Genomic DNA, 13,883 nt, shown 5'->3' with positions numbered 1-13,883 from the left:
CCCTGGAACATCACCGGAAACCTTTTCCACCAGGTCAGACTGGAACTCACCTGCTTATTTTTGTGTTCTACCTCGTTAAGATCACCTGGATCATGGTGAAATCTTACCTCTAACTTCGTGTACTGTTTGTTTAACCTTTGTAACAAAATGTGGTCGTCTTGGATCAAACCCTGTTCCCCTTTGTCCCATGTCGTGTTCTCTTTCAGGACGGGAACTACCCGTGAAACTTTGACCTTTAGAGTTCTCTTAACAATTTGAGAAACAACGTCATCAAACCTGGATGACTGGATCCATATGGGATCTCCGCTCACCCCATATGTTCCCCTTGGAAACTCCCCCTTATCGGAACAATTATGAGAATATACCTTGCGTGTATCATTAGACCTTATGTTAAAAAACCAAACCTTTCCTTCAGCCACCGGAACTATCAGTTGGGCTTCAAGGTGGATCTTTTGAATGGTAGCCTCGCATTCTGCGTTATTGAGCCTGCAGGCTTCTTCACTAAATTTGACTTGCCCCGGCAAACACAGGTACCTCTGTGAGAATTGCCCGCCTGAGGACAACTCTACTCGTTTCACCTCCCCGTCTAGCACCAAAAAAGTTTGACCTCTCAGGTCATGGTGTAAGACATGTGTTGAGGTGGGAACTAAGGAAGTGGCGGTGCCTAAAGGAATGTTGCACCGTTTCCATTTGTTCACCCAAACATCTTGAAGCTTCCATGCAAAAGATCCTTCTCCAGAAAAATCGATATACCTCCCCTTGTCCAATCTCAGTTGGACAGGATCTTTAAGCATCTCCCTGACAAAATATGTCCCCAACTGTCCTGATTGGACCTCTTCCCCCCTTATGTCCTGAGGCACACTATGTACCAGAGGTTGGGAAGACTGTACTCTCTGCAATCTTTCAATTAAGAGTACCTCTTCACTTACCCAACTAGCATGAGGATAAGCGGCTGCATATGGACTGTGTAATATCGTCCCCTGTTGTGACCCGTGTAGTGTGGATGGGGTTCCCTGTGTTGGCTTTCCCTCCCCCGGGACCGCTCTCCCCACCCTCTTTGTCACCTGGAAATTTGGCTCGTTCTCGATTTTTTACTTCTTGTTTCGAGAACCACCACCCCTCGGCTTTCCAGCCTTTACGTGTGTATAGTTGGTTCAGAGGCACTCCCTGTTGGTAGTTCCAGAGTGTGATGTTGTCCCCCGCATCTCTCCGGCAGGCGAATTGATGCCTCCTGCTCGTTCCTCTCCAATCTGGAACCATCTCACTCTGGATAACCAAGACAGGGTACCCCTGAATCACACACTCCACCTTTTGCATGTACCCATTGTACTGCAATGTACCTTTTAACAAAACTTTGGATCGGTGCATCGATTCTGGGAGTGTGGTATTCAATAGCAGATTTACACTGCCATTCAATTCCCACTGCCCGCACACCTGACCCTTCAGACCTTTCACCCACATTGTGCCATGAAATTTGTTTTCTCCTGGCACAAGTGCTCTCTTCCTCCGTCCCTGCATGGTCCATCTGTGCCAAGCGGAGGGAGGTGTGAAAGGATTAGTACCTTGGTCACCAAACATTAACATGCTTGGGCCTTGCATTCTCATTAACCCCTTATTATACATGAGAATGTCCTCTCTTCGTTCTCCTAGGACGAAATGGCAACCTAGGATCACCATCAGCACGGTACTCTTCATTATAAAAGCACCACCTTGGGAAAGAAAAACATTAGCAATTTGCACTATGCTTTGCTCAGTCAGTTTTTTTTTAGACGTTTTCCGATGTCAGGAATCTCGTGTTTTAGTCTCTTTCGAATTTCAGGAATCTCGTGTTTTAGTCTCTTTCCAATTTCAGGAATCTCGTGTTTTAGTCTCTTTCCAATTTCAGGAATCTCGTTGTTCTCCAACCTCAGATTGGCATCTGGAACCTTTCGCTTATCCGACTGACATCTCCATCTTTGCTGCCAGCACTGCAGCTGTCCCGAGTCCATATTGCCAAACTCCTGAAATCAAAATACAAACAAATCAATTCTTATTAATGATTTGGGATTCGCCCTGCGGCTTGTACTCTGTACACTTTAAATTGATCAATATATACCGTAATTGATCTCGTTGCTTTATGGTTCTCATGAACTCTGTTTACTCTTTTTGGTAGATTGGAGTTAAACCTCTCTCCCCTACCTAAGTACTATCCGAAGTACTTACCTGTGTAAAATATGCTCCCGCGGACTTCACCTTTGGAAGCTCTCACCTCATTGCAAGCTCCCTCCACATCCCCCCCTATCTGTCCATGCGGGACCGTCGCATGCACAGATTACAGATGCCACCCCTGTTGTTGCTTTGCAGGTGAGCCTGCAATGCTCTTACTCATTATCGCATTTATTTATCTAGAACCTCATTGTGATACTAACTCTGCTAGAAGTTCTGTGTATTGTACCTCTTGACCAATGTTTGCCGTGCTACCACCCCCATACTACACAAAAAAAATGGCTGCCTCCCTGTAGGAAGGAGCACTTTGCGCTGAAACTACACAGGGTGTAGGGTGCAGGGCTAAGCATTCCAGCATCAACTGCCTGTATGCAGATCCCTGAATGCCCACTTGGTAGGTAGTCGTATGGCAAACCTGTCCTGATACACTGTCACTCTGTAAATGGCAATTCTTTCATTTGTATAATTGCCCCATGAACTGCTGTCAGTTCTTGTTCTTTGTGCTACACTTGATAGGAGCTGGAAAAAAACACATTTGACCAATCAGTGGACGGAAAAAATGCACAAAAAAACAGCCCCAGCCCAGCATAGACCTCTTAGTCAAACTCTGGACCTGTCCACGACAAAAACTGGAAAAAACGTTACCGCTCTGCAGCAGCGGCGACGGATACCTGGATTGGTCAACTCCCTTTTTTTTCCAACTCCGGCACCCCCTTGAGGCACTGTCCCCCCTTTTCTCTATTGGGAACTCATGCTGCAACACCCATTAAGGTGCCCCACTTACAGGAATAATCCCATAAGCAACACAGTACAGACACTTTCCTGATCTGCGCTGTTCCTTGTCTCCCTGCACCTAGCTGGGAAACATTTCCTATCCGTGACCATGCTAGTCTTACAGTAATAGCTTGGTGCACGTATTCTGGCATTCCTTTCCATGGACCAGCTCTGGGGAAATACTTTGAGATCCGAGATACTCAGTAGAATGTCTCTGTATTTCTACCCCCCTCCCTTTCAGCTGCTCTGCCCGGAGCCGCGATCACAGCCTGACGTGACGTGGATCCCCCAGCCCCTCCTCCCCCCTGCCATGACGTGTGGAAGCCATGACTCTTGGGGGCGGGCCCTCTCCACTGCCGCCATTTTGAGTCCTGGACTGCCAGCTAAGATGGCTGCTCCCATAGCAACCTCTTAATCCTATAAACATTAGGGGAAAAAACAAACTCAAACAGAACAACATTTTATGCATAGTTACACCTAGCATCGATACACAGTGCAAAAAGAAAAGAAAAAAAAAATCAGCATTCCGCCACACACACTGTCTTCAAAACCGGAGAAAAACTTTGTCCCAGCTGCAATTCTACAGTAGTATTCACCCAGGGACATGGAAAACTCCCTCTCTACACAAAAATCATCTGCAGCTTATCTCAGCCATAACTCAGAACTACTAAAGCGCGCAGCATAACTCTAAACCACATTAACAGCTAGTACTTCTGAGACGAACATTTATCAGCCGTAGCTGACTAAACCACTTTAAACATATGCAGACATTTAGAAACATTTTAGCAGCACTGACTGGAAACGCACCGAGGAAAGACACAAAAAACAACTCACCCATTATCTCAGCTGTAGCTATAAACTTACTTACACAGCCACCCAGAGACAAGGGCTGTGCCTTCCTGTCTACCCAGCTCACCGAAAAAAAAGAGAAAAGAAAAAAAAAAACAGCTTACCACTGTCTCACACTCTCTTTCCTTTCTTCTCTCCCCTTCCCTCTCCCCCCCGTCCACTTGCTCGAAAGCCGCCCTCCCTCCTCATCTGCGGGGCGCTCTCTGCTAGACTAAAACACCGCTGGCATCACTCCCAGAATCAGTACACTGGTCAGACCGTAACATACCATTGTTAACAAGCCAAAGGGAAGAGAGAGAGAGAAAAAAAACCTCTGTCCAGCGACAGAACCCATGCCTGTGAACAGACAAACATATAAATATCCCCACTATGTAAGCCCTAGCAACACAGGAACATTGAATCCTAAGAAAAAATCAAAGCACATAAACTCTGAAAACAGCACTATGTATTTACAACGGAGCTGCTCCTATCCTCACCCCTCCCACCACGCATGGGAGAGATGAGAAGCCCGCAGCCTCCAAGCTGCAATTAACACAGAATGTACACATTAACAACTCCTTGCACAATAAAGATAATGCAATATAACCACGTAAACTATACTTGCCTGATCAGCGGACACTTGGCAATTCATCAGCTTTTCCGCAACTGTTCTCCGCGAAACTAAGTGGACACCGGAACGTCTGGGGGGGTCACACTCCCCCTCAGCGGATCGATCTCTCGCAGCAAGTTGCCAGCTGGCCATCAGAGGGTTCCTTCCGATCCAATTTAGGCTGTGACCTGCAGTGCACATGCAGTCAAAGTGTAACGTCCACGAGTTTCGCCGCTGATCCTTGAATTGCAGCTCGTGTGCTTGGCTCACGCACACTCCCCACACCACTTATCAGCTCGATAAGCTTTACAGTCCGCGTCTATTCCGCTTGTTTTGCTGTGGAATATCTTGAAAACTTCTACGGCCCCCGGCCCCTGTCCGCTTGTACTGCTAGACAGTGTTTAATCAGGGTTTAATCGGCACCATTGTTATAAACTGTTCTATATCACCTTGCTTCGACACCATTAACTTCTTACAGTTGCGTCTCACAGACTGTGAGATCACTTGACTCTCAACACAGCAAGCAGGAGATAGACTTTCCTCAGGCTTCTTCAATGGCTACGGAGTTTATTCAGGAAACAGAAATACAGATAGATACAGTTCATCATATCCTGGCCATGCCAATCTTCATGTTGCGTTACAAGCTTCTTGATTAGACTTCATGCTAACGCAACTTACTCAAGCTAGAACCGAGCTGAAAGCTCTCCTGTATACCAGAGCAGATAGAGCCATGAGATTAACAATTCTCACTGTATATGAAAAAGCCAATAAACCTGATTCCCTTTTGGCTAGGAAGCTTGCTCAGCGATTATCTATTAACCGACTACACCCAATTAGATGTAAAGATGGCACGATATCTTATAATCCTATCAACATAGTAGATGAGTTCGCCCAATATTATACTTCCTTATATGATGGGTCCACCACAGATGAGGAAAAAGTTAAAGCCCCTGACATATTATCTCTTCTTCATCAAGTTAAGTTAAGATCTATAGATGAGGTAAGCAAAGAGTTTTTGAATGCCTCTATATCCGTAAAAGAGATTAAGCAATCTATTAAATCTTTAAAGACTTCTAAGGCTCCCGGCCCGGATGGGTACACAGCAATTTATTACAAAAAGTTTGCTGACTTATTGGCTCCTGAATTAGCAGCCTTGTATAATAGAATCCTACAGGGAAAAGAAGATTTTACCTCCGATATGCTACAAGCTACTATTGTAGTTATACCCAAACCTGGCCGGGACCCTGCAGTTGTTTCTAATTATAGGCCCATATCATTAATTAACACGGATATTAAAATTTATTCAAAAATTCTTGCTGAAAGATTGAACTTTTTAATACCCTCATTAATTCATCCCGATCAGACAGGGTTTGTCAGGAATAGACAGACAACTGACAACATCAGACGTACCATATCTTTGATCTCTGTGATGGGGCGCGGTCGAGCGCCTTCTCTGCTCCTATCTTTGGATGCGGAGAAGGCGTTCGACCGCGTCGACTGGAGATATCTTAAACTTGTGCTGCAGCGATTTGGAATCGCTGGAGAATTCTTGAATGGGGTGTGTAGTCTTTATTTAGGGCCTTCAGCTAGTGTGTGCAATATGGGAATAACCTCAAAATCATTTGCCATAAAAAACGGTACGAGACAGGGGTGCCCTCTCTCCCCACTATTATTCGCCCTGTGTATAGAACCCTTGGCGCAGATGGTCAGAGATTCCCCAGATATTTTTGGAATAAGGGTGGGGGCGGAGGACTATAGAGTGGCCTTATTTGCTGATGATACGATTTTTTCCTTGGTTAACCCTGTAACCTCTCTCCCTGCCCTATTTAAAATATTAGATCTTTTTTGTTCAGTTTCAGGCTTTAAAATCAACAAATCCAAGTCAGAAGCAATGGCCTTTAACCTTAGCAGCATACAGCAGGTATCCCTTGAGCAATCTTTTGGATTCAAATTTAAACCTGAGGGACTGAAATACTTAGGGGTTCATTTAACACCATCACACGATGATCTTTATAAAAGTAATTATACCCCCTTACTTTACAAACTCCATAGCTTGCTCCGGGATTGGCAAGATTTCTCTATCTCTCTTACGGGAAGAATCTATGCAGTTAAAATGAACCTGCTCCCTAAGATTTTGTATTTGTTCAGGGCATTACCTATACCTGTTTCTTTGACAGACATGAAGATTCTACAGAGTAGGGTTGGCGCATTTATCTGGAAGGGGAAGCCCCCCAGGATAAGGTACAGTTATCTCTCCAGAGGAAGGACACAGGGGGGTTTCGGGGCTCCGCAATTCCTGTATTATTATTATGCAGCCCGCCTGGAGCAGCTCCTCTACTGGACGCAGCCGAGGGGTTGTTCCAGGTGGCTAGATCTTGAAATAGACATGATTCATCCGTTTCCTCTGGTTGGCCTTCTCTGGACACGCAGACCTAAGTTAGAGTCCTTACCACCACTTCTCTCAACGATGGCTGATTCCTTAAAAATCTGGAAGGCACTTCTTAAAAAGTTAGGAATAACTCTAATACATTCTAGTTTAGCATCCCTTTTTTATAATCTAGACTTTAGTCCTGGTTGTGAGCCCAGAGCTTGGTCTGCGTGGGCAGAGAAGGGTATTAGAACTCTTAAAGATATATTAGTTGGGGGTAAAATGATGTCTTGGGAAGCCCTGTCTACTTCTTTTGACCTTCCAAATTCAGAAATATTTCGTTACCTGCAGGTAAAGGGGTACGCTCAGTTAATATTGAGGGAAGGATTGGCCCCTGATATATCCATAATGGAATCGTTTTTTATTGATTTTTTACCTAAAAAAGGAGGCATTTCTTCTTTATACGCATCCCTGTGGTATGATAGACTCCCTAAGTCGATCCCCCCTATGGACAAATGGACATTGGGCCTTCAGGGATTTGGAGACCCTGTAGACTGGGACTCTGTTTTTGAATATGGCATCAGCTACTATTAATTCAATCTCAAAAGAAAGGAGTTATAAAATACTATTTTCCTGGTACAGAACACCCGATTTACTTCATAGGTGGAAGTTAATTTCAGATAATGTGTGTTTCAGGGGTTGTGGATCTCCCTCGGATCAGGCCCACTGTTGGTGGTTATGCCCATTGGTTCAAGATTTTTGGAAAGTTAATTTTAAGCTGGCATCGGAAATTCTGGGCGTGAGTTTAGACCCTGATCCTTGGGTAGCGCTTTTTCACAGGCCAGTGACTTCACTAACCAGGTATCAAAATAAATTATTAGGGCATATTAATTTGATTAGTAAAGCCTTAATTGCGGGTTCTTGGAAATCCTTGCCTCCATCTAGAACAGTTATTATTAATAGATTGCACACTGTGTATCAGTATGAGAAGACCTTATCATCTTTAAGAGAGAAACCAGATAAATTTTTAGCAATTTGGGACCCATGGGTAAAGTGGTTGGATCTGTACCAGGGATAGGCCACACACTTGCTAAGGACGCACCTTTATCATGTTTATCCTTGTATTGAGTATTGTGCAAAGGTCGGGTTTTTTTTTTTTTTTTTTTTGTTCTGTTTCGTTTTGTTGTTGGTGTATTTGTGTTTTCTTTCTTTCAAATTCAGCGGATAATATCTACCATGTGTGCTGTATGTTCCTTCTGCAATAGAAACTGGTACTTATTGCATCATGTACATAGCTGAAGATCGTTATTATTACTAATAAAAATTATTGTTGAAAAAAAAAAAAATTTGATTAGACTTCATGCTGAAGTCCATCAGGTACCTTCTTCCTAACTACGTTACACTAGACTACCTACAGTATGTACAGCATACATTATATCAGATTACATATAGAATGAAAATAGAGGTTCCAGTCAGTCTTTAGATCTAGAGGGAAAGTCAGAAGCATAGTGAGCTCCCATAGCTCACTCAGGCTTTAATACCGACTAGAAAAGAGTTAAATATGACATAATCTTCGCCATCCCCTAGATCAGACTATTGGTGGACCCACTCGTGGTGTCATCATACCCACCTACTCGATTAATATTCAATGAGGCATTTGACCTACATGCAGGAATGTGGATATTTACAAAACATGGCTGATGTTTATTGTTCTAGTGGCGGTACATGCCCAGGTCAGGGAGACCTGTGGCCTTGTCCACAGAACAGCTTCTTGGTATGTTCTAGTTCTGCTGACAGAACTGCAGATTTTCTCTCTAAGAGAAAATCCCCTTAGAGGGCAGGTCTGCTCCTCAAGCCTTTTTGACTAACTCAGTCCAAATAACTGAGGCCTACTTAAATTATAACATATAGAATTTGATTTCAACTATCAGAAGCAACTATCAGTGCCAGAGCAGTTACAATTTAAGTAAGGTTATAATATGCACACAAAATACATGACTGTAGTGCATTCAACGCTCAAATGCTTTGCATAAATTTGCATGCACGTGTAGCAAATTTATGCAAAGCATTTGAGCGTTGAATGCACTACAGTCATGTATTTTGTGTGCACATTATAACCTTACTTAAATTGCATGTAACTGCTCTGCCACTGATAGTTGCCTCTGATAGTTGAAATCAAATTCTATATGCATACATTTGTTTGAATGCTGTTATTTATTTATTTTTTGATTCTCATTATACAATGTTGTCTGTAGTATTTGTTAAAGGTAGAATTATGTTTTTGATATGCTGTTAGTGCTGTGGCATTAAGTGCCTTGTCTGATGATTGTAGGCGCTGCTATTTGGCCTGAGGAAGTGGGTATGCACCCACAAAACGCGTTGCCAGTGCAATAAACTTCTATTAATACGTTCATTTGTCTTCATTGAGGTAAGCCACCTCACTTCTTTCATTTTATTTGTTTTTAACGCATTTTATCTTCTCTGGGCGCCTCTTTCCCCTTTAACCTGTGCCTTCACCATCCTTTTGGAGGGGGATCAATCCTCTTTTACCAATTTAGGTCATTTGAGGTTTGCTTTTTATCACGAGTGCGACCACCACCAGCTCCGTCTGGCCACCCGAGTGAAGTTGGGGTTATACATCTCCACCTGCTTCTAGTGGTCAGTTGCCCTTCTGCAACCCACCTTTTTGAGTATAATACATCCACATATTTTACATACTTCTGCAGTGTTCTCCCCAGGCTCTTTTAGCCGGGTGATCCACCCGGCTAGTTTTGGTGATCACACGGCTGTCATCGGCTCACCTCCTCCTATGCTGTAAGCAGAGTTGTGCAGAGAAGCGCCGGCCCTGCAATCTCTCATCTCGCCCCACCCGGGTACTTTTTCATGCCACCCGGCTGCAAAAAATTGCTGGGGAGAACACTGCTTCTGGTACTGTGACATACTGCACCATTTCAGCTCCTGTTGTCTCTGTGTTTTCTTTCTGCAGGGTGCAAGTTTTATTATCCCTACTTTTTGTCTGTATCATAGCATTATCAGAGTTCCCCAGAGCTGCTCTGCAGACTGAGTGATATGAGTCCTTAGCCATAGTGTAACAGTGATTAGGTGTTTTACCTCCTCTAGTTGCTTGTAATTTGGAAGTTCTCTGTTTAGGTTGGCACTGTTGACGTCCCCTAGAATGATGAGAAAAGAATCGGGGTACCCCCTCTCCACCTAGGTGATCTGATCTGCGAGTTCCTGGAGCGCAGGCTGCATGCATGTTTGTGGAGGGATGTACACAGCAACCAGAATAAATGAAGAAAGCTCACGGGGTGAATAGGAGGGTCTGCAGTTTATGAAGAGGCCTCAAGTACCACCAACAGTCCACAGAGGTAGTTAAACAACTCTGCTGATTACCTCACCTGTGCATGTTAGTAGTTTTCTGCAAAACATGCACTGTTGGTGGTACTTGAGGACAGGGTTAAAAAGCCTTGCTCTTAATAACCATGACATCCTTACACCACTTATCATTGATATAGAAACTAAGGCCTCCAGCCCTCCACCTTTGCCAGAAATAAGTGGGTCCTGGTCAGATCTGTAGAGTGTAAATCCAATAATCTGCAGAGCATTGTCTGGAATCAGCTCAGACAGCCAGGTCTCTGTGAAGCAAAGAGCAGCAGAGAGGTAAAAGTCCTTCTTAGTCCTGATCAGTAGTTGAAGCTCATCTAGTTTGTTGCATATTGACCTGACATTAGAGAGTATTATTCCAGGTAGTGGTGAACACAGTCCTCTATGCAAAAACTGCACCTGGATCCCGGAGAGCTTGCCTCTTCTTCTAAGCCTCACTGCCTGATTCTGCACTATAGCTCCACTGGTCAGAATCCCCAGAAGGCTTAGAGTAGATGAAGTATCCAGGGGTAGATCAGGTACAGCTGAGTCCTGAATGCTCAGTATTTGTTTGCTGGGGAAGGTTATCCGGGTTGGGTTGCACAAGGCAATATTAAAAAACAAATAGAGCAACTTGCCATGGCTGCCATCTCCAGGCTCCTCCTCCACAGCCCAGTGGGTGGGTACAGTGCCTTGCAACAGTATTCACCCTACCTTTCCCCCACACCGCCTTGGCTTTGTACCTATTTTGTTACATTCAAACCTGTCATTTTATTGTTTCTTAATCTTATTTTATGTGATGGTTCTGCACAAAATGGCCTAAGTTGCTTAAAGGAATGGTCCAAGGTAAAAAAAATAATAAAAAAAATGAACCACCTACCTGGGGCTTCCTCCAGCCCTTAGCAGCCGTCCTGCACCCTCGCCGCAGCTCCGGTGGCTCCCAGTCTTCTCCGGTGGTGCAGCCGACCTGCCCTGGTCGGGTTCTGGGTTGGCTTCTTCTGCGCTCCACTGCGTGGGTCACGTGGCCTCTCCGACATCATCAGGATGGTACTGCGCAGGCGCAAAACTACTGATACTACTGAGCAGTACAGTCCTGCTGACGTCGGAGAGGCCAGATGACCCGCGCAGTGGAGCGCAGAAGAAGCCAATCCAGGGCAGGGCAGGTCGACTGCACCACCGGAGAAGACTGGGAACCACTGGAGCGAGGGCACAGGACGGCTGCCATGGGCTGGAGCCCCAGGTAAGTGGATTTTTTTTTTTGACGTTAGATGTTTCCTTTAAGTGAAATGAGAAATGATGTACCAACATGGAATTATGAGCAGCTCACTGACCCTCCCTAATGATAATTGTTCCTCCCCTCAGAATTCTCTAACAGGAAGTGATGATGTTTCTCTATCTGCAGGGCGGAGTCCCGGCATCAGGAACCTCTCAGAGACTTGTCTCTCTGTATCCACAGACTGTACAACGGATGATGATGTCACTGGACAAGAGTCTCCTGCAGATGTCCTGGTTACCCCACATACACCCCTAGACTCCCCTCATCTGTCTAACCCTGAGGGGCCTCATACCCAGCACAGCTCTCCCCCTGCTGGAGGGTCGTATTCCTGTTCCATGTGTGGGAAATGTTATACATGGAAATCAAATCTTGTCAGACATGAGAGATCTCACACTGGTGAGAAGCCCTATTCGTGTGCTGAGTGTGGGAAATGTTTTGTGCTGAAATCACATCTTGTCAGACATGAGCGAATTCACACTGGAGAGAAGCCCTATTCATGTGCTGAGTGTGGGAAATGTTTTGTATTTAAATCACATCTTGTCAGTCATGAGAGATCTCACACTGGTGAGAAGCCTTTTTCATGTGCTGAGTGTGGAAAGTGTTTTGGACAGAAATCACATCTTGTCACACATGAGAGATTTCACACTGGTGAGAAGCCCTATTCATGTGCTGAGTGTGGGAAATGTTTTGTGCTGAAATCATATCTTGTCACACATGAGAGAACTCACACTGGTGAGAAACATTTTTCATGTGCTGAGTGTGAGAAATGTTTTGTGCTGAAATCACATCTTGTCACACATGAGAGAACTTACACTGGTGAGAAGCCTTTTTCATGTGCTGAGTGTGGTAAATGTTTTGGAGAAAAAAGAACCCTTGTTGTGCATGAGAGATCTCACACTGGTGAAAGGCCCTATTCGTGTGCTGAGTGTGGCAAATGTTTTATGTGTAAAACTGATCTTATCAGACATGAGAGAACTCACACTGGTGAGAAGCCCTATTCATGTGCTGAGTGCAGGAAATGTTTTAGACAGAAAGGAAGTCTTGTCAGACATGAGAGATGTCACGCTGCTGAGAAGCCCTATTCATGTGCTGAGTGTGGGAAGTGTTTTGGAGACAAAGGAACCCTTGTTGTACATGAGAGATCTCACACTGGTGAAAGGCCCTATTCATGTGCTGAGTGTGGGAAATGTTTTGGTGCTAAAAGAAACCTTGTTGTGCATGAGAGAACTCACACTGTTGAGAAGCCCTATTCATGTGCTGAATGTGGGAAATGTTTTGGTCATAGAAATAAACTTGTTAGACATGAGAGAACGCACAGAGGTGAGAAGCCCTATTCATGTGCTGAATGTGGGAAATGTTTTGGTGATAGAAATAAACTTGTCAGACATAAGAGATCTCACACTGGGGAGAAGCCCTATTCATGTGCTGAGTGTGGGAAATGTTTTGGGCAAAATTCAACTCTAGTCATACATGAGAGAACTCACACTGGTGAGAAGCCCTATTCGTGTGCTGAGTGTGGCAAATGTTTTATGTGTAAAACTGATCTTATCAGACATGAGAGATCTCACACTGGTGAGAAGCCCTATTCATGTGCTGAGTGTGGGAAATGTTTTGTACGAAAAACACATCTTGTCAGACATGAGAGATCTCACACTGGTAATAAGTAAGGATCAGGGAAACATAGCTTCTCCTTCAGTGGTCCAAACACACTCAAAAAGCGGGTTTTTTTATGAACCAAAGTTCTCTTATTTATTCTTCATACGTAATCTCTTCAGATTGCGGATAATATGTGTAGATACAACATCAGACCTTCACATCACAAAATGCCTGACACGTGTTTCACGGCCAACAGCCGCTTCCTCAGAGGCACGCCGTATACAAAACATCTGTTAAAAACATATAAATCACAGGATATACATACCATTAGAGACCCATGCACATATCAGGAAAAAAGTCCAGTCCACAAAAAATACATTAATCTTACCTGTGGGCCTACGACAGACTCATAGCCACAATCTAGAAAAATACAAAATATATATATATATATATATAGCGATCACCTAGAAAAACTATGCCTAAAAGCATAAACACAACTAGGCATGGTCGTGCCATATATATGTTATGGCCAGAACCTGAAGTGTGGCCACTTCGGGTTCTGGCCGGCCAATGTGCGAAGTGGCCGCAGCGCAGCGGCCAATGTTAGAAATGTAATGATTACACTAAATGCAAAGTATTTTACGGCCGTCTCGCTGCGGCCAAATGTATTACAACTTGCTTAATTTAATTAAATATAGCCGGCGGCAATGTAATAGATGAAGCCGCCGGCTTTCGCACTGCCTCCTCCTCCCCCCCGATCCCCCCGCCTCTCTCCTCTCCCTGCCTCCTATACAATACGGAGCAGCCGGCAGGGACACGCGTGTCCCCGAGAGTCGTTCGTCCTGCCGTTCCTGCAGAGCGGG

General features: G+C 44.5%; 1 protein-coding gene across 2 annotated transcripts in view; it reads left to right on the top strand.

Annotated features, from left to right (window-relative positions):
- Positions 1-13,482, top strand: part of LOC137535395 (zinc finger protein 585A-like) — an 84,121-nt gene extending 70,639 nt beyond the window's left edge. Inside the window, exon 5 of one of the 2 annotated variants that reach the window (XM_068257230.1) lies at positions 11,743-13,482. In XM_068257230.1, the coding sequence (XP_068113331.1) occupies positions 11,743-13,091 (1,349 nt within the window). In that variant the 3' untranslated portion in view covers positions 13,092-13,482. Of the gene's footprint in view, positions 1-11,550 lie in introns of both variants that reach the window. The other variant, XM_068257229.1, reaches the window with a different exon arrangement.
- Positions 13,483-13,883: the final 401 nt, after the last annotated feature.

The sequence above is a fragment of the Hyperolius riggenbachi genome, chromosome 10 (assembly GCF_040937935.1).
Source record: "Hyperolius riggenbachi isolate aHypRig1 chromosome 10, aHypRig1.pri, whole genome shotgun sequence".
Classification (NCBI taxonomy): domain Eukaryota; kingdom Metazoa; phylum Chordata; class Amphibia; order Anura; family Hyperoliidae; genus Hyperolius; species Hyperolius riggenbachi.
Note: the sequence above shows the minus strand (reverse complement) of the source record. Positions and strands in the feature narration are given on the sequence as shown.